General features: G+C 39.6%; 1 protein-coding gene across 1 annotated transcript in view; it reads right to left on the bottom strand.

The window, feature by feature from the left end:
- TSPAN13 (tetraspanin 13) overlaps positions 1 to 21,458 on the bottom strand; it is a 38,351-nt gene extending 16,893 nt beyond the window's left edge. The window contains exon 1 of the mRNA XM_060632616.3: positions 21,193 to 21,458. Within this exon, the coding sequence (XP_060488599.1) occupies positions 21,193 to 21,255 (63 nt within the window). The 5' untranslated portion in view covers positions 21,256 to 21,458. The remainder of the gene's footprint in view (positions 1 to 21,192) is intronic.
- Between the last annotated feature and the right edge of the window lie 256 nt (positions 21,459 to 21,714).

The following is a 21,714-nucleotide window of genomic DNA, read 5'->3' as shown; positions in this document are numbered from 1 at the left end:
GGTGTGCAGTGTGACAGAACCAAGTTAGGGAGATACATGGACTCGGTGTTCTCCACTGCAATTATTATACACAAAAAGCTTTTGTCTTCAGAGGTTGAAGAAGAAGGAAGAAATTCTCAAAAACTTTGCCATCCGGAAGTTGCTTGGTCCCTCTCTCGTTTTCTCCAGTTCTCCTATCAGCAAGGCCGTTTGCTTCTGTCTTGTTTTTATCACCTCTCTTACGATCTTCTCAGGACCTCAGGCTATCTTGGACTGAGAAAAAATCTTCTACTCCATCACCAGTGAGCTTATTTCTGACTCTATGGTATCCAAATATAACACATTTCCTTCCACAAGGTATGGAACGAGGGGAGTTGATGAAGGGACAGCCCTTTGCCTTGCCTATACTCAGCATCCTCACTGCATCGTGGGACCCAACACTTCAGATGCTCCACATTTGCAACACATCACAGTAACCTGCTGTATCAGTCAGGGTTAGCCAAAGCAAGAGAACCAATAGGATATATATTTAGAAATAGAGATGTATTTTAAGGAATTGGCTCATGCAGTTGTGGGGACAGCATGTCCATAATTTGTAGGACAAGAACAGCAGGTTGATAATTCAGGCAGGCTTTCTATGACACAGTCTTGAGGCAGAAATCTGTCTTCTTTAAGAAACCTTAGTCTTGGGGTGCCTGGGTGGCCCAGTCAGTTAAGTGTCTGAGTCTTGGTTTTGGCTCAAGTTATAATCTCGCGGGGTTTGTAAGTTCGAGCCCGCGTCAGACTCGTGCTGGCAGTATGAAGCTTGTTTGGGATTCTCTCTCTCTCTCCCTGTCTCTCTGCCCTATACCCCACTCACGCCGTCTCTGTCTCTCTCAAATAAATAAACATTAAAAAAAAAAAAAGAAGAAGAAGAAGAAAAAGAAAAGAAAGAAATCTTGGGTTTTGTTCTTAAGGTTTCCAACTGATTGGATGAGGCACACCACAATGGGGTAATCTGCTTTACTTAAAGTCAATTCAGTGTAAATGTTAAATCTAAAAAGTGCCTTCAAATCAATAGATACACTAGCATTCAATCAAATATTTGGGCACCATAGCCTGGACGTGACACATAAAATAACCATCACACTTCCCAACTTCAGTTCCTAGGTATGATGCCTATTTCCTAATTCAATTAAATTTGGAAGCGGGTTTATCACTCTCTAATTCTTTGAGTCTTAGAGCCAAAAAGATCAGAAGCATGAATAATAGAATAATTACACTTCTTCTAACCCCCTAGTTTGTTTTTTTTTTTAATTTTTTTTTAATGTGTATTTATTTTTGAGACAGAGAGAGACAGAGCATGAATGGGGAAGGGTCAGAGAGAGAGGGAGACACAGAATCCGAAGCAGGCTCCAGGCTCTGAGCTGTCAGCACAGAGCCCGACGCGGGGCTTGAACTCACGGACCATGAGATCACGACCTAAGCCGAAGTCGGACGCTTAACCGACTGAGCCACCCAGGCGCCCCACTAACCTCCTAGTTTTAAAAAATCCTTTTGGGAATCATATCAAATCCTTACTATGTTGATGACATTCTTACAAGTCAAATACTCAGTAACAAATGACTAGTGCTCACTATACGTTAAAGGCCAGGGACAAGCCCTACTAGAACAAAGGTGGGCCAATTTTCTCTGTAAAGGGCCAGATAGCAACCATCTGGCCTTGTGGATCACATAGTCTCTGCCACAACTATTCACCTCTGCTACTGTAACACAAAAGCATCAGCAAATGAATGAGCAGGTCTGTGTTCCAATAACACTTCATTTACAGGTACTGAAATTTAAATTCATGTAATTTTTGTATGCACTAAAATATTACTCTTCCTTTAATTTTTTTCAATCATTTGAAAATATAAACCCATTCTTAGCTGACAGTCTACAATAACAGGCAGTGGAATGGATGTGGCCCATGAGCCGTGGTTTGCGGGCCCTTGCTCTAGAAGTCAGTGTAGGAGAGAATAAAAAATTACAATGGGACAATCTCTTTATAAGACATTTTTATAGGATGGGTCAGAGGGCATAACAATAATCCAAAAAATCCAGATAAATAGAGGAGGCCAAACACTGCAAAGAAATAGTAAAGGAGTAGGTAGTAAGCCCAAAAAATGACCATAGTGTAGAATGGTAGAAAAAGAGAATGAATATTATTTTATGTGGCAAAAGATGTGACTAAATTAAAAATCTTAAAAGGAGGAGCTTATTCAGGATGATCAGGTTGACCCTAAATGTCATCATAAATATCCTTATAAGACAGACGCAGAGGGAGACACAGAGAGGAGTTGGCCACGTAATGACAGAGGCAGAGAGTGGTGTGGCTCCAAGTCAAGGAATGCTGCCAGCCACCTGAAGGTGAAAGAGGCAAGGAAGAGATGCTCCCCCAGGGCTCTCAGAGAGAGTGCAATCCTGATGATGCCTTGACTTTGGGCGTCCGTCTCCTGAACTGTGGGAATAAATGTCTAATGTTTTTAAGCCACCATGTCTGTGGTAGGTAATTCATCAAAGAAGCCCTAGGAAACTAATATGGAACAATTCACACGCCTGGCACTGGACAAGGCAGGAACAACTCGCTTAACAATTACAGAAACCTGCCTAATATTTTGCCACTAATGAAATCCTACCATGCAGCTGGAGAAAAGTGTTCAAGTATCCTTGTCAGCACCCTCCTAGCAGACCAAATCCTTTATGTACAGCAGCAACATCTCAGCAAAATGAGAAAACTGTCTTCTGCTCTCTCAGCTACCAACTTACAGGCTCATTAATAAGAATCTTTTGCCTTTTGAAAAGTAATGTCCACAACTAAAAGAGAAGGATACTTTATCACATCTATAAAATATTCCAGGTCTCAGGCTAGGCATTATGCTATTATTGGAAACATTATCTAGAACATTCTAGTGGGTATCTCTGATCTGATTTTTTTTTTTTTTAATAGGGGAAGAAACAGCCTACTCCCTTCTATATAGCTCTCTGTCAAGAGTATTCCTCACCAAGTTTACTCTCTGTGTCTCTAACATAGTTGTCAGTCTATCCCTATAACAATACAAAGCACTCCTCCTTTAAGAACATTGAAGAAAGTATATCAGTTCCCTATTGTCACTTTAACAAATTACTACCAGTCTAGTCGCTTAAAACAACACAAATTTATTCTGCTGCAATACTGGAGCTCAGAAGTCCAATATGGCTCTTACTAAGCTAAATTACAGTGTCAGTAGGGCTGCATTCCTTCTGGAAGCTCTTGGGGCGAATTCACTTCTTTGCCCCTTCCACCTTCTAGAAGACACATGCATTCCATTGCCTGTAACTCCTTCCACCACCTTCAAAGCCAGCAGTGCAGCATATTCAAACCTCTCAGACTACAACCTATTTTTTTCAGCGTGTCTCTTTCTTGGAGGATAGCCCTCCTGCATCCCTCTTAAAAGGGCCTTTGTGATTACACAGGGCTTTCCCAGATAATCCAGAATAATCTCCCCATCTCAACATGTTTAATGTAATCACATTTCAAAGTTCCCTTTGCTATGTAAGGTAACATAGCAACGCATATCCAAAGATTAGGATGTACACCTTTGGGGGCAGAGGGATAATATTCAGCCTACCTTAGAGGGTTCTGGGATAATGGGCAACCGAGCTACCATAGAATCTTTCCTACTACAAATACTTTAAAAAGACTGAAATTCAATAAAAATTATTGAAAAATATTATAATATTTTGTTTAAATATGTAGCTGAGCACTAAAAAACTATGGGAAAGTCCTACAGGCCAGAAAGGAAGGGGAAATGCAAACTCAGACTGTAAGCATACAACTGGTAGGGGGTGGGCAGGTGTTCCTGGATGGGAAGGATAGAAACGAGTTCCTAGATCAGAAGAGTCCCTAAAGAGGAGGGACTTGGGTTTCAAACCAGGCAGGACTGGGAAGTGAAACTAAAGACGCTAACATAATGAGGTGTTCCAGAAAGCTATATTTTCAGGGCAAGCAGTTATAGAAACTGTACCACCACATCCAGGAAGACAGCAAACAATTTTGAGTCCCTTTAAAAAGCTTTTTGTAAAAAAGAGAAACTCCAAGCTTAGAGTCTGTAGTCTAAATGTATGGAGTCTCAATGTCACTACCCAGACGTGCAGGAAGCTTCACGCCAAGCAATCCAGATAAAAGCTCATCACAGGCAGTGATGGTATTTAGGGAAAGAAAACTCACAGAAGCAAATTCAAAATGATTCAGGGGGAACATCTGCAAGTCCTAGCCCTCACACCATTCCCAGGGAAAAAAGTAAAAACTTTGTTGTCAAAAATCACAAAACACGTAAGAAAAAAAAAAAAAAAAATCTACCACTAGAGAGATACAACAGACACAGCAAAAGAAGAATTAGAGTCCCCAAGAAGTTGAGGTACTAGAACTAACCAAATGAGACTAAAATTATTATTATTTTTTTAAAATATTTTAACGTTTATTTATTTTTGAGAGAAAGAGACAGAGAGTGAACAGGAGAGGGACAGAGAGAGAGGGAGACACACAATTGGAAGCAGGCTCCAGGCTGAGCTCTCAGCACAGAGCCCGACGCGGGGCTCGAACTCACGAACAGTGAGATCATGACCTGAGCCGAAGTTGGGGCTTAACTGACTGAGCCACCCAGGTGCCCCTAAAATTATTATGTTTAAACTGACTAAAAAGATAAAAGAAGAAATAAAAACAATATGAACAAAACAAAACCACATTTAAAAAGAGAGACTGGAAAAAGAGCCAAACAGAGCAAAGTCAAAGAAAGTAGGAAGAAGAAAAGCATATTATAAGAAGGATAAATAAAGCTTTATTAAAAAAGGAAAAAAAAAAAAAAGGTGACAGGCATTCAGCAAAATTATTTTCTAAGAATGAGAACAAGAGTAAATTCTCCCAAATTTCCTTAACTGATAAAGAATAGCCATCAAAAACCCAAAGCAAAAATCATACTCCATGATAAAACCTGAGAAACTTTCCTTCAAAATTCAGGAATAAAACCAAGGTGCTATCACCCCTTCTATTCAGCATTGTAATGGAGATCTTAGACAACTGAGTAAGCCTGAGCACTGAACACAGATGAGAAGGAAACACAGCTCTCGTTATCCATATTAATAGGAGTATCCACATGGGAAATCCAAGAGACTGCAAATATTAAAATTGGTAAGATGAGAAAAGTTGCTATAAATAGGACCAATATACAAACATCAACAGTGTGCTCATGCATTCCCCCAAATTTTTAATGTATTTTTTCGGAGGTGATCTGTAATAGCCCTGCAAATATCAGGTACACAGAAATAAATCTACCAAAAGTATTAAAGACCTTCATGGAGGAAATTATAAAATTAATTGAAGAACATAAAAAACTAAAATGAAATATAACATGTTCACGGGTCGGAACGCTGATTATAATAAAGTATCAATTCACCTCCAATTTAGCCTACAAATTCAATGTATTTCTAGTCAAAGCTCAATAAGGTTTGTTTTGGATAGAACTTTATACAATGATCCATCAATTTGCATGGAAGAATAAATGTCACCAAAGGGCTAGGAACATTTTCAAGCTTAAGTAGAAAGGCTATAGCTGTTGTACTCTTTCTCAGCCCGGCTGCACTGTCACCAGCACTATGCATAAGAAATGCTCTTAGTGGCAAATGGAACTGACTTTGTCAGTGCTTACAAGGAACTGTCCCAGACTCTTTTTTGTTGCTTTCACCACACTCTGCAAAACCTGAGCCTGACTCTACATCTTTTGGGCATGTTTTATTATTTTTTTTAATTAGTAAAATTAAACATATAAATAAAACTAAAAAAACCAAATAAGTTACAAATCCAAACAAGTATCACAACTTACTGTAACAGTTTGGTAATTAAAATCAAGTCGTTGACACAAAACTAAATAAGCCAATAGTCTGGGCTTGGAAGGAGATAGAATTCCAAATAAGTAGGGAAAGAGTAGTCTTTAATTAATAGCCCTATGACAATTCCCTGCCCATTAAAACAAACAAACAAAAAATAGCAGTAGTCCCTACCTCATACCATAGATTTAAACCCTAAATATAAAAGGCAAAACTTAAAGTTTTAGGAAAAAATAGAGAAAACTGTTTTGACTTTGTGGTTAAAGAAAAACTTCTTAAACACAATGCCCCCAAAATCAAATATTATACTAATGTAATGTTTACTATGTGCAAGGAAGTATTCTAAGTGCTTTACATAAAGCACTTAGTACTCTAAGAGGTAGGTAATACTGTTGCCTCCATTTTCCAGATGGGGAAAGTCATGCACAGAGATGTGAAGTAACTTGCCCAAGGTTACACAGCAAAGAGGGGACAGAACTGGGGATAAGAGGGGATCTGAAGCCAGAGGCTGTATGGCTGTGGATTCTGTGTTCTTACCTATCACACTACACCTGATGTGAAAATTTAAAACTTCTACATGATAAAAAAAAAACACCAGACAACTGCGGAATAAGCCTAGGACTAGAGGATATTTCCAGCACATAAATATTAAAGAATACCTACAAAACAATTTAAAAGGACAAAAAGCACACTGTAAAGTAGCCAAAGGCAATGATAGGCAATCCACCGAAGAAGAATCCAAAAGGCAATTAACACGCAGAAGACGTTAAATCACATTATATATCAGGAAAACAAAAATTAGAACAACAGGATACCATCTCACATGCAAAAATTAGGCCTGATGACACTAATGATGTGGAGAGTCTAGAACTCATTTAAATCAAAGTGTAAATTTTTGTAATCACTTTACACAACAATCTGGCAGCACCTAGGAAAATTAAAGAAATGTATCCCTTACTAAACCAGCAATTCTGCTTCTAGATTAATACCCAAGAGAAATACCCATGTCCCCAACTAGACATCATACATCAGGATTTTCCTGCAGTCTTGTTTGTCACAGTAAAAAATTGAAAACAACCTCAGAGACCATGAATATGACATTCATAAACTCTAATGTGATCACACAGTAGAATACAAATGATTTTAATCTATTTCTATTAAATCAATAAGTTTCAAACAGAAAAGAAATGAAACACGTTACATAAATACTGATAAGACATACCACTTCATCAATTTTCAAACACATAAAAAAGCCACCGCATGTTCTTTGTGGTTAATAGTTAAAATTGTCATAAGTATATAAACATGGATGGAAATGACAGATGTTGATTTTAAAATAGTGACTACTTTCAAGAGGGGAAAAATGGAAAAGGGAATGGAGTGATCCTTTACCTGTATTGTAACACCGAACTTCTTTATTTATTTTTTATTTTTTTGATGTTTATTTTTTGAGAGAGACAGAGTGAGAGTGGGGGAGGGGCAGAGAAGAGACACACAATCCTAAGCAGCCTCCAGGCTCTGAGCTGTCAGCACAGAGCCCAAAGGAGGGCTCGAACCCACAAACCGAGAGATCATGACTTGAGGCAAAGTCAGACGCTTAACCAACTGAGCCACCCAGGCACCTCTGTACTTCTAAAAAAGAGGGAGATGTGGCAAAACACTGGCATCTGTAGCTTGTTGGGTTCACAAGAGTCTACCATATTTTCTGTGCACATGAAATATTTCCTAATTTAAATGAGCCTTGAAAATCTAACATCCCCTTTCTTACCAGGGCACCAATTCTCAATTCTCCTGCTGTGCCTTCCTTTGTAAATTGTTCTAACTTGCCTCATCAAGCCTTTGTTCCCACTATTCCTCAAACACAGCCACATAAATCAAGATATTCTCATTCATTTCTCAAATATTTCACATTAATTTTCATCTGTGCACCTTCAAGTACTGTCCACATTCTATCCTGTAATTTGCTTCCGTTTAGGAAAAAGGAAGGCTTTAAAACAACGGTGGTATATACTTGAAAGCAGTAGCCAATAATTTGTTGAATCTTCCCTTGTTTATAACAGAAAGCAACACTCTAGATCTGTCACACTTGGATGATCTCATGTGTGAAAATGACACCACACTATCTCCCCTTCCTGTATCCAGCTCTCAAGCACAGGCATGTTGACACACACACATACATCCTCATCTGTAAGATGGAAGAGACCATAGATTTAACTGTCCAATCCAAAACAAACTTTGCAGTTATGACTATACTTTGGCCAAACATAAACTTAATTGGGCTAGTCAATTTTCTGATAACCCCCAAAATATGTTTGTTTGTTTTAAATTTTTTTTTTTTTTACATTTATTTATTTTTGAGAGACAGAGCACAAGCAGGGGAGGGGCAGAGAGAGAAGGAAACACAGAATGCGAAGCAGGCTCTGAGCTGACAGCACAGAGCCCGACGCAGGGCTCCAACTCACGGACCGTGAGATCATGACCTGAGCCAAAGTCGGACACTCAACGGACTGAGCCACCCAGGCGCCCGTTTTTTTTTTTTTTTAAATAAAATAATTGAAAACAATATAAATGTTGTGTTCTGTGTGGCTGGTGTTTCTAACACATTGTAACACAAAGCCCTCAATATACACAATTTTTTTTACGTAGAAATAGCACCCAAAGATTTATGATATGGCTTTAATTAGATTTGCTTATAAGCGTTTCTTTGACTTACTGAAAAGAAGCCCTTTAAAGATAGTAATGCAACAATTTATTTCTGAGTAGTGGTAATTATATGTTATGGTTGGTTTGTAATTTTGAAGAGAATAGGACTGGATGAAGTCTTCCAAACTAGTGATCTAAAAATTATTGATTCCAATAAAATTAATTCTAACTGTATAATTAAAAAGCCTAAGTTTGTCACCAGAACTTGGTAGACAAAGAAACTGCAAGAATCCTTTGTTCAATAATAACAAGTTTCCTTATGAGACCAATTGTAATAGAAAGTAAATTTAGATCTATAACAAATAGTTTCCTTCGCATGGGAGACAGAGTACTGATAAAAACAGATTATGGATCCATTAACTCCGCAATAGCAATGTTTTTATGAGCAGGAAGCACCAACCCTTCCTGTTTTCTCTTTAAAACAAAGAAAAGTACATGACATAAAAAGAGCTTCTAGAAGAGAGGTTAGATGAGCTATAATGGAAAAGCCACACCAAAGCAAGATTATAAAAGTATCTACAACTGGCATGACTTCCCCAACCAAGTCCTAAAAGGAGGAGGTGGTGGGAGAACCAGTAGCCCACACAGGGATGGATTGTGAGGAAGGAAGCAACAGGAGGGTGCTAGCGAAAGGGAAAGCAATTCTCAACCAGGGCTCACAAGACAGCACAAACTCACAGAACAGTGAGGCACAAAGCTACCTGGCCAGTGACATATCCCCTTCCTTAGAGGTGATAAATCAGAATGGCTAAGTCACACGCCCAACGACACAGAGCAGAGCTTTCTGCTTGGTGCATTTTTTTCTCCATATCATAGTGCCTAGCATTATATTTAGGTAATTATTAACACTGAAATATAATACTGTATAGAAATATAGAAGACAGTATTATACTGCATAAGATGTACTTCTTGCTTTGTGGCCAGATCGTTACGGGTTTGTACAGTATCTCTTTAGCTTACTCCTTATGAGACCTGACTGCACAGCCATGTATAAAAGAACATGTATAAAAGAAAAAAAAAAAGGGAAGTCTTCTACTCACAGGATTTTTCTATTAGTTAACCACCAAACGGTAGCTTGTTCATTTTGTGCTTTCTATTTTCCTTTTACCCAACCTAGAAATGTTGTCACATAGGCCTACTTTCACACAAAAGCACACAGTGCATCGCCCAGAGTAGAGGGGCAAGAGTAAAAAGTCTATCTTCAACATCACTGCAGCAGGTAAAATTGTTTAAAACTAATAAACATGTACTTGTACACTTCTGGATACATGCAATGCCATTACAGAACAAGGAAAAAAATACATTGTGTATAATGTTCTTTGTAATCTAGCTTAGGTTTGTGTTGAAGTACTAAAACAAAACACTAAGCTTTTCAAATGAGGGAGCTGCTAGAATATTCTAGAATTAGGAATAGAAGAACCAAATTACTGCTCAGAAGAGGAATGACCTCTGTAATGGACACATGTTGCCTTTATAAGCCAGCACATTCATCCCTTGTAAACCTTTTTTTTTTTTTTTAATGTTTTTAATGTTTGTTTATTTTCGAGAGAGACAGAGTGTGAGTGGGGGAGGAGCAGAGAGAGGGAGACACAGAATCTGAAAGAGGCTCCAGGCTCCAAGCTGGCAGCAAAGAGCCCAACATGGAGCTTTAACTCATGAACCAGTGAGATCATGACCTGAGCCAAAGTTGGCCACTTAACTGACTGAGACACTCAGTTGCCCCACCCCTTGTAAACCTCTTAATCATAGTATTTCACTGGCTCCATCTGACCAGTACCGGTGGCAGAGACAGACAACATAGGTCTATCAACCATGGTTGTTCATCCTCCTGTCCACAGTTACTGGTCCATGGGATGGGTCCATAAACCAATAGGGATATTGAAAGAAAAAAAAATAATAATAATGAGTTTCTCCGGCACAGTAAGTTACAAGTACAATTAAAATTGAGGGGCACCTGGGTGGCTCAGTCGGTTGAGCGGCCGACTTCGGCTCAGGTCACGATCTCACGGTCCGTGGGTTCGAGCCCCGCGTCGGGCTCTGGGCTGATGGCTCAGAGCCTGGAGCCTGCTTCCGATTCTGTGTGTCCCTCTCTCTCTGCCCCTCCCCCATTCATGCTCTGTCTCTCTCTGTCTCAAAAGGAAATAAACGTTAAAAAAAAAAAAAAATTTAAAATTGATTCTGCCAGTGGCCATCTTGGCACATGGTAAGATCTTCAAAAAGAATGTAAGCAAGCTGAGCTGAGAAGTAGATAAAAGGAGCAAGAGAGTTCTGACCTTTTCTGATCCCCTTGGTCAAGCCATACTTGACAATCCAACTCCTGGATGTCCCAATTCTATGTATTATTTCAAGAATTTGTGCTCTCTCATCAACGTAGTCTTTAAAGCTCATCTATAACACATCAAGAATTCTGGTTAACACAAGCTTCATCTTGCAAATGTTTATCGTAAGTTTTTTCATACCTCTATACTTGTAGAAACTTTGCCTTCACAATTGAGACCACTTTCCCTACCTAGACTAAATCATTCACCTTGAATGTAGGCTTTTAAAAAAATGAGCCCTTCCTTTTTAGCTGAAAACATCTCCCTCCCAAAAACTCTTTAAGGACAAAACAAGAAGGTAAATCAATGATCCAGAAAAATGTCCACAGCATCTTCTTTGTGCAAACACGCTCTCGAGAATTACCAAATTTAACTCCAGCCTAAATTTTACTGCTGAGCAGGTGAGTGGTTGCTTGCACATGGGGAGCAGGGGTTGTGCAGCAGGAGAGAGGGATTACAAAGGAGGATAAGCAAACTGTGAGGGGTAATAGATATGTTCAAGGTCTTGAATGTAGCAATGGGTTCACAGGTATATTTCAAAACTTATCAACTCTATACTGTAAATATGGGCAGCTCATGATATGTAAATAATACCTCAATAAAATTGTCTCAAAAAAAAGATACACCTTTCCAAGGAAAAGCATTTTACAGTATCATTCTTGTTCTGGAATGGAACAAGTCATAATGCCTGGAGTTGCTGATGTAACTTGGTGAAAAGGAAGAAAGTTACATGCCAAGGATGGCAGGGCAGGAAAACAATGAAGAGTGATGCCTGATAAGATCCTTGAATTGTGCCCCTGCTCTGGACTACACTACCTGCTTCTGGACATCTTACTACATGAAAATAATAAAGCTTACTATTTTAAGCAGCAGTAGCTGGGTTTCTATTACCTATTGCTAATACAGTGGTCTTTGGTCCTTTTTTAAAGCCAGCAATATCAGGCCATTCTCAGGCCAGCTATCTTTTGTCTCTAATCTTAGAATAAAGTCCAAATCCCAGGCTAACAAATCCAAGGATGTGCAGAGCCTGAATTACCACTGGAGGTAATTCATTGGCCACTATTCCCCACCTCCAGCCATACTTCCAATTCTTCCACTGAGCCTTCTATACTTTAAGTGCCACACAAGCAAGGCACATGTTTTTTCTGATATTCCTAGCACCTGGCTAAATGCCTGGTACAGAAGAGGTACTTAAAATACACTGCTGAATGAGAAAGAGCTCATGATAGCGCTCATTATGTTTTAAGGACAGGCAAATGCTTAGTCCCTAACCAATACAGTATTTGGGAGAAAGAAATTTAGCTTAATGATGTCCCAGATTATCCTTTCTCTATATAAGCTATAAAAAAGATTTTCATTGTTTCATCAAATATCCACATTTCAAAATGAGATGCAAAGAAAAATGTGAATTGTTTCCAAAATATTTCTAGTTACTTCTGCATTTTTTTAGCATCTGAATTCTATGTAAGTGAACTGCTTTAAGGATGAAAAAGGAAGATAGAACATTTGAAAAGAACTGGATTCGATTCTGTAGTTAAATTATTCAAAAATGGTTTGTCAGCACTAAAACAGGAGAGAGGTTGTGATGGTAGCAGAGGATGAGAAATTCAAAACAGTAATAAGGTTCAGAGGGACTGTACCACCAAAATGTACCCCCCACCCAGACATATAAAGAAAGCAAAGGCCCCAGACTGTCTTCCCTGTTCATGCTTCTACATTCACAATGAGCAATTACATTTGAACGCTCAATTCTCCCTCTGAACTTCTGCCTAATGTGGAAAACTGAAGAACAACTCAGCTATGGATGATCAAGCATGTGTTTCTACCATGCCAAACATCTGGATAGAAATCTGAAGATTCTATAAATAATCTAGATATTGCTAAATATCCAGACATTTAGTGTTGAAGCCAAGACTTCAGTTCTTTGTGTCATTTTCATTCTTCAAATGACACAAAGAAGCCTGAAGTGCATTTGTCACATATTTTTCTTCCTTATGTTCTCCCTGGTGCCAAGCAGATTTTATACTTACCAGGCACAAAATAACATATACTTATTATATAATATCTGCTAAGAAATGATATAGAAGGTATCAAAAGTAAGGGATCCTGACTTATCATGTTCCAAGGATCACAGTTTGAGGCGCTGCTCACGGCTGCCAACCAAGTTCCAACTGTATCCTACCCCTTCCTTCTCTGGAGCAGTTCTGGGAGACAAGAAATAGAGTTATGGAAGCAAGAGCCCTGCACTGACTCCTTCATTCAATTAACTAAATGTCAACTATATGTCAAGGCTGTGTTGGGCACCCAGGAAAGGAAAAGTGATTAGGACCTTGCCCATACTGCTGAGAGGTACAGAGTTGATCATATGAAAAGGAGGAGGGCAATTGCTCTTTCCAATGATTCCACTGATCAATTCTAGAATCAAGTCTTAGTCCTCATCTTACTTAACAGCATTTGACACAGATGTTCAATTCTATCTCCTTAAAAAGATTTGCACTGGGGCGCCTGGGTGGCGCAGTCGGTTAAGCATCCGACTTCAGCCAGGTCACGATCTCGCGGTCTGTGAGTTCGAGCCCCGTGTCAGGCTCTGGGCTGATGGCTCGGAGCCTGGAGCCTGTTTCCGATTCTGTGTCTCCTTCTCTCTCTGCCCCTCCCCCGTTCATGCTCTGTCTCTCTCTGTCCCAAAAATAAATAAAAAACGTTGGAAAAAAAAAATCACTTTAAAAAAAAAAAAAAAAAAAAAGATTTGCACTTGGTTTCTAGGACACCAACCTCTACCAGGTTTTCCTCTTACCTTTTCTGGCTTCTTTCCTGGCTCCTGAAACTCTTACTAGGAGTGCCCCTGGATCAATCCACAGATAAGTGCTATTCTCCCTCTAACCTCACTAACTTGTGGATGTCATCCAATATAATCTCTAACTACCATTCTCTATGTTGATGGCTCCCAGGATTTAAACTTCCAGCTACTTTTCTCCCCTGAACTGCACTGTTGGTAGTCTAACTGCTACCTGACATCTCCATTTGGGTATCTGATTGGCCAATCATATCTAATACTGAACCCCTTATTTTCCTCCCAAAGCTTTCTCCACCCACAGTCTTTCCATTCCTATTAATAGAAGATCCATCTTGACAGTGGCTTAAGCCATAAATCATGAGTAATCCATGACTCCTCTCTTTCTCTCACACCTCATTCCAAACCATCAGAAAATAATGTTGTTCCATTGATATTATACTGGTACACCTCTCGCCTGAATTACTGCAGTAACCTTACATATGATCTCACTGCTTCCATTGTTGCCCTCTATCATCTATTCCCAATTCAGTAGCCAGACAATCTTTTAAATGAAAATCAGGCCCAAAGCTACCAATGGCTGCCCATTTCATTCTGCATAAAAGCTCTCATCTTTCCAGGGTTCTCAAGGCCCTTCACAATCTTCACCTCAGACCTTCTCTGACTCACATCCTGTACCACTCCACACCTGGCTCATTCTGTCCCAGTCACAATGGACTCGTCTCTGTCCCTTACATAAACCAGGAATGCTCCTCTTAGTGGATCTTTTTCAAAGTTCCATCCATCTGAAACACTTTTCCTCTTTGTCTTTCATCACTTTCATCACTTCCTATTTCCTATTTGTGTTTCATCACTTTCAAATCTTTACTCCAGTGCTGTCTTCCCAAGCAGACTAATCCTGGCCATATATTAAATATGTACTTATCCCCCCCTACCTATCCACTGCCTCACCACTCTTCATTCCTCTTACTCCATTTTTCTCCACAGCACTTGCCTACCTTCTCATAAGATATATAATGTATTTACTTATTTATCATCTAACTTTGTCCCATAAATAAAAGACCAATAAAGGCAGCACATTTCGGTTTGTTTTGTTCACTGCTCTTGATGCTCAGTCGGTATTTATTATTGGAATGAATAAAGGAAAGAAAATTATTTGGTTTCATCTTGTATTTATATTAGACTAACAGTATATTAGACTAGTAATGTGAAATCCCTAGCCAACTATGATTTACAGTCCAATTTTAGAGGAAGTGTATTTGTTCATGGGAAACGTTACAGGAAAACCTGAGTAGTAGTATATGAAAGGTTGGCCAACAGTAGAGGAAAAAAGAGTATTTCAAGAAACACATTAGATTCTACGTTGGATATATAAATGTAATGCCTACTTAATATTATTTTGTAACCCAATGCTAACTTCCACGTTTTAAAATATTTGGCTGTCTTCTAGATTTAATTTTGACCAAATTATCATTTTTATGAAGTTTTCATTAGGTATGTCTTACTCCTGGTGAAAAGGGGGCAGCCAATTCTCTCAATTCGATTCAAGAAGTATTTGAAGAGTATAGTCTCTGTGTTTAAAAAAAAAGAAAATGCTACACACTGAAGGATCCAACAAAGGGAAAGCGATGATCTCTGCCAACAACAACAACAACAACAACAACAACAACAACAAACGGTTAATGGTTAGCTGGGGTAAATAGCAAACACAAAGCAATCTACAATATGGAGAGTAGGTATGGTCAAGGGCAAAGACAGAGTAAAACAAAATCTTACATTACTGACTCTCAGCCTTCAGTGTAATTTAGAATTAGGTAGGAAGTTTTAAAAAGGTTTAAAAAAATAATCACATGCCTTCCCTCTCTCCTGGATCTGACTGAATTAGTCTGGAGTGGCACTTGAGTATTAAGATACCCAAGGAAAAATTTAAGGAAACAACGCCTTTGAAAAGAAATGAGGCTTTATTCGAGTAACTTTACAAAGACAGGACAAGGTACTATAGGTTGAGGGCAGGGGATCAGCAAAGATGGAAAGGCAACAAAGGGCATTTTGTGTGGGGAATTCTGTGTGGCTGAAATATGTAAAGGGATGCAGACAGGAGGGGTGGGTGGGGAAAGATCTTGAATGGCGTGTTAAAGAATTTGGGTTGATTTCACTAAGAGTTTTCCTCTATTATCACAAATGGGTTTGGGTCATTCATTTCACAGCCATAAAATAATTGGGAGGATAAATTCAGGTGAAGGAAGAGTATCTAAACCTAACCTGCCTTCACCAGTAATCCAAATGTGTTCGAAGTGATAATAGCCCATTTTTAAACCACTTAAAACTGTGTGTAAATCAAGCCACTGACATACTCAAATCTCACTTTTCGGATTTGGGCTGAAATGCAATTTTTCCCAAAATGAATTGTTTCTTTTTTTGCAATGCCTCTTGACTCATGTTGTTAAACTTTACGAAAGTCAATAACCTCACTTCAAGTGAGAAATGGCATAAATAGCACATTTGGGTTACCATTTTTAAATCGAAAGTTGGGAAATTTTACAAACGCATTTGGCACAAAGGCAGACTATAAATATCAGCACAACAGCATCATGTGAAAAATCTCAGGTTTTGTCAACAGTGAATCATTTTTAAATTCAAAATGCAAGAAGATATTCAGCAACCATGTAACCATTTTAAATTCATTCAGCAGTGTGAACAGGAACACAGGGAGAAATCACATACACCTAACCACACATTAAAATATGAAACAGGAATAATTTGAAAACTGACGCTCCGAATTTTGAAAAATGACAAGTGTCATCATTTGAAAGTAACAGCAATACATAGGTTTTTCTTTGGCTGCAGTGCTGGTGGCATTTATTTTAGAGTTACGACTGAACAAAATTATAGTTTTCCAGCACCCTGATGACCAGAGTGACTAAAAAAAAAAAAAAAAAACATACACAGGTTAATCATTCCATATTTACACCTACTGTGCTTCCATCATTTTTTCCTTACAACTGAAAGATTAACATTACTATTTTCAGGCCATGAACTCATGCCTCCATAGAGTCTGCTTGAGTCAACACTAACTACCCTTAAGTGTTAGAAACCCCAATAGCCTAAAAATATTTTCATCATCACACGCAGGTTTGTAATTCAGAAATTTAAAATAAACTTTTTCCACTTGAGGCTGGAACAACTTTTTTTTGTTGTTGTTGTTTTTTTGGCTTTCTGTAGTACATCCAAAGCGTTTGCCCACATTTTTCCATTTTATCCTAAAAACTCATTGGGAAGAGTGAAAAATATCATCACCAGTTTATAAATGGAAACACTGAAGCTCAAATAAAGTGAGCTGTTTGCCCAACGATAAATTCCAAGCAAGTTGTAGAGTTGGTATTTAGACTTACGTTTTCTTCCTGAATCCCTTTTTCTCCCTATAGACTGTATAGATATATTTTTTATCTATAAATATGGTATGTTTTATCTATTTTAAGACAATACAATTTCCGAGAGAGAAAGAGGTAAATCATTGTAATTCAGGGTCTTAGAATGGATGTAAATCAGTATAATTTTTGATGCTGTATGGAGATTTTTCCCAAAGCAACCAAAGGTATAGGGAAAAAAAATTGCAAAAAATAAATCAATAAAACAAACTTGGAAAGAATTTAAAGAATGAATATGGAAAAAGAAACAAACTCCTGAAATGACATTTCTCATTTTAAGATTAGTTATTTATGTTCTTTACATTCTCAATTAAAACTATTCATACATGTGCATGTGTATTTTATATATAATATATTATATATATATTGAAAATTAGCACAACTCCTTCAAGCCTCTTCTTCCCTGTTTAGGAAGCACAAGGAGATAAATTATAAATCTTCTAAATGTTAACATATTCTAGTATAACATTTATTTCATATTCTGAAAATTCCCCATAAATCAGAAGTATAATTTTATATATTTTTTTAATTTATTTTTGAGTGCACAAGCCGGGGAGGGGTAGAGACAGGGGGAAAGAGGAACAGAAGCGAGATCTGCACTGTCAGCAGCAAGCCCAGCCGGATGTGGGCCTCAAACTCAAGAACCCCGAGATCATGACTTGAGCCGAGTTGGATGCTCAACTGACCAAGCCACCCAGGCGCCACTTATAATTTAAAAAAGTTGTTTTTCATGATTTGTCAGAACATTTCCAACCAAAATTATTTTCTAATAAACCATGAAAAATAAAATAGACCATTTTCCCAAAGTAGCTCTCATTTGCATTTATATCCTAAGCACTATGAAAAAGTTTCACACTCTTTCTATGTTTCCCTGACTCTATTACAGCTTCTTCCCTTCCCACTTCTCTAATCCACAAAGATGTCTCCTAGTCCTAAATTTTACGTCAGCTAACGTCAGTCCCTCCCTTACATCACATTTAGTTTTCCCACTTCACGAATCCCAATTAGATCCTGTTTTCACAGAATTGGTATTTGCCTTTGTATGTGTTTATTACCTCTCAATGTTCTCAGCGGGATATACACGAGGCAAATTTATTCACTGAACAAAGCTCCTGAGGTCATACAGAAAAAAAGTACATTTTAAAAAACGAGGCTTCACAAAGCACATTAATTTTAAAGCCCAGTCTGGTTCACTGCTGTCTTCCCAGGCTGAGAACAGTGCCTGTTATAAATAAATAAATATTTACTGAATGAAGAAATGTTCAGTTACTTTAATACGAAGTTCTGAAGCAAGCCTTTCGTTTTCTCATAACACCATGAAAATGCAGGGAAGAGAACTCGGCTTCTCCTCTTCCTACCATATCTATAAACAGTTTATATTCACTACACTAACTTAAACTTATTCAAAGCTAAGGATCCTATTGATTTAAAATGACCCAACCATAAATAACAACAAAAATCAACTGTTGTTCCGTTGGCTAGTGATCAGAAGTCCAAGACAGGTTCAGGGGAAGTTCCTTCCAAGCTATTTCAGTGACATGCATTCTGGTCTGATCATGAATTCTGCTCTCAATTTAGGCTCACCAGCAGGCCACTTGAGCATGTGGACAGTTGGGCTTGTAGAGTCTTAAGTTCCTCAAGAAAATGCTTCAACACAAAAGCAGGCCATGGCCTTTACACCTGCCACTCCCGTATGCAATCCTGATCTTACTAACACTTTCAGGAATGATCTCAGACTCATCCTGCAACTTTGCGCCTATTTTAGAGGTAGTTACCCTGGTGGGATTGGAACCTATGAAAGGTCCACCTAGTTCCACCTTAGAAGGAAATGTCTCCTCAGTCTTCACCCTCAATCCTTCACCCTCAATCCACCCTCAACCTCAATCCTCAATCCTAACTACTTCACATTTCTCATCTTAAAATGTTCCAAGGAAGATATGGAATCTAAATAATAGTAGTGGCTATTGTCAGCATCTATTTAAGACCTGGTCCAACTTGTAAGTCTCATTCACCTCCAATTTAAACTGCTGAACTTACTTAAGCTTGTTCACAATGCATAAAGAGTAGACACTAATTCATCTTAAGAAATGCCCGTTTTATCTAAAAAGTCTAGGATTTAATAGGGTGCTAACTATTATATAGCCTTGTGACTTCTAATTAAGGTTTACTACATAACTATTAAAAATCAATAGAATACATTCTGAAGGCCAATAAGTTGGAATAGATATAAAAATCTTAAAATGTTCCTTTAGATCACCTTTCTCCTTGCTTTCCTGATACACACTAAATACAACCAAAAATGACATATCTTGAAAACAACTAGACTTAAAAATAACTTGTCTTTTAACATGTATATATAATATATATTATACATATATATGTGTATATAGATATAGATATACATACATAGATTGCACATTAATTTATATAGGCCCCACAGCCAAGTAAGCATGCAAAGTAGACTTTCTACTGTGTGTAAGCAGACATTATAAGACTAAGTGTCTGGGGAACAGGTGACCAAATCATGGGGAGAGGGCGAAAGTCAGGGCACAAAATGATGAATTTGAATAGCAGGCCATTCATGCCAAGAAAAGAAAATACCTGGAGAATTGGTCAGCACTTACTTAATATACAGTCAATAAGATAAGCATGCTTCAAGCAAGACAAAGGTGAATTTTGGTCTGAAACTTGACATGGTTCTCCAATTACAAGGAGCTGAATCACCAGGTGTTTTACAATTTTTCTCCCAAGTCTACTATCTGTGACCATGTTGATTAGATTCCTACTAACTAACCAGAAAAGCATACTTGATTCCACTGTCTTGCCTTCAAAGCTTTGCAAGCATGTTCATGTACAAAGGAACATTAATGGTAAACCAATCCAGCCTCTCTCTCCTGTTGGTGACCACAAGGCAGCCTCTCCATTCCTAGGATGTAACCTAAGCTTGCACAGATGGCCTAGCTCGCTGCTAATACAGGAGAACTGGATTTGTTTTCAGGGTGGGTGCTGCAAACCAGCAGGTGTATTTATAGAAGGGAGATAGACTATGATGGAGGGATGATGACAGAAGAGGAAGTTTCTTCCACCTGGGAGAGAAGCCTTTGGAAAGATCTGGATCTCACAGCCTAGGTTCTATTCCTGACTTGCCAACTTATTAAAACCCTTTTTGGTCTGTTATCTTATGTTTAAGATTTACACAATGTCCCTTGCCTCAGATGGCTGTCAGAATGAGGAATGAAATCATGAATGAAGACCTGGGCTGTGATAGGCAATCAATAAACGGCAACTGCTCTCCCATTCTCCATTCGTCCAGAATTGCACCTCAAAAATCACAGAGGTAGACTGCACCATTAAAACTAAAAGGCCCAAGCTTATTAGCAGAGAAAGGAATGACTTGGGTGGAGGCTTGCTTATTTACTGGAGGATTTTGCTTAAAATGGAGTTAGGATATTAATAAATCGGGAGACCACATGGAAAAAGCATCCAGTATGAACAAACTGACAAAAAAAAAAAAAAAAAGGCATCCCTTTATGTAAGCACGAAACAAACTTCGGAAGCTGCGGATATCCTGTGAACCTACTCGGTGACCTCAATTTAAATCACAAGAGCACGGAGAGCTAACCAAGATGCACACCATCCATATGCCGCCTTGTCAGTTTCAGATCACGCTATTTTTGCAAAACTGTCCTCAAACCTGAGGCTGCTCTCCCGCCTCCAAACCCGCCCCAGGCGGGGTTGGAAGCCAGGAGCGAGTATCAGAAGGGATAGGGATGGGAAAGTGGAAAGGTCTGGTCAAAAGACAGAAAAACAAGGCGGTGGGTGAGGGGGCGGGGTAGAGCAATGTGGCAGAGACGCGGCCAGTGAGCCAGAAGGACGGCGGCTTCACAATGAGGGAAAGGAAGAGACTGCGACAAGAGCCGGCTCCTGGTCTCCGGCAGGGAGTGATGGTGAGGTCAGGGGCGCGCAGAGCGTGGGAAGACGGGAAGGGGTGCGGAATGAAGTCAGAGTCGCTGGTCAGGCAGGGGAACCAAGGAGCAACCGAGCAGGTGCAAAGCCCGCAGGCGGGGAGGAACCGGTTCAGGGTACTCACTGTGTACAGCAGGTTGAGAGCGCACAGGCAGTTCTTGGAACACGCGAAGCCCCCGCAAACCATCTTGGAGCCTGTGGTTGCCGAAACCGCAGGTAAACGAGGCTCGGGCGGAGCCTCCGGAACAGCCTCTTTGTCCTTGCCTTTGAGGCCTGGCCGAGGCCGGGGTGGGAGGCCTGGGCTGCGGCTGCAGTGCGCTGCGCGCCCGCCGCGGCTCGAACCCGCTCTGGAACCTGCGGCCGCAGCAGCTGGAGCCTGAGCCCGAGCCCCGCCCAGCACCCCCGCCTCGCCCCGCGCGCTGATTGGCCGCCGGCAGGGAACAAAGGTAGAAATATGCAAATAAATGCGCTCCGCCTGCCGGCAGCCGGGAGAGGCTAGACGGCCCGGGGCCGAGGGGGAGGGGGTGGAGGCCGTAGGGGACCTAGCTCGAGGCCAGACCGTGTGACAGCGGCCTCCCTGTCGTTTCCTGGGGAGCAGGTGAGGAGAAGAGGGCGGGGCTCGACGGAGATCCACGCTGGCAGGGAG

Source organism: Panthera onca, chromosome A2, assembly GCF_046562875.1.
Source record: "Panthera onca isolate mPanOnc1 chromosome A2, mPanOnc1 haplotype 2, whole genome shotgun sequence".
Taxonomy (NCBI): Eukaryota; Metazoa; Chordata; class Mammalia; order Carnivora; family Felidae; genus Panthera; species Panthera onca.
Note: the sequence above shows the minus strand (reverse complement) of the source record. Positions and strands in the feature narration are given on the sequence as shown.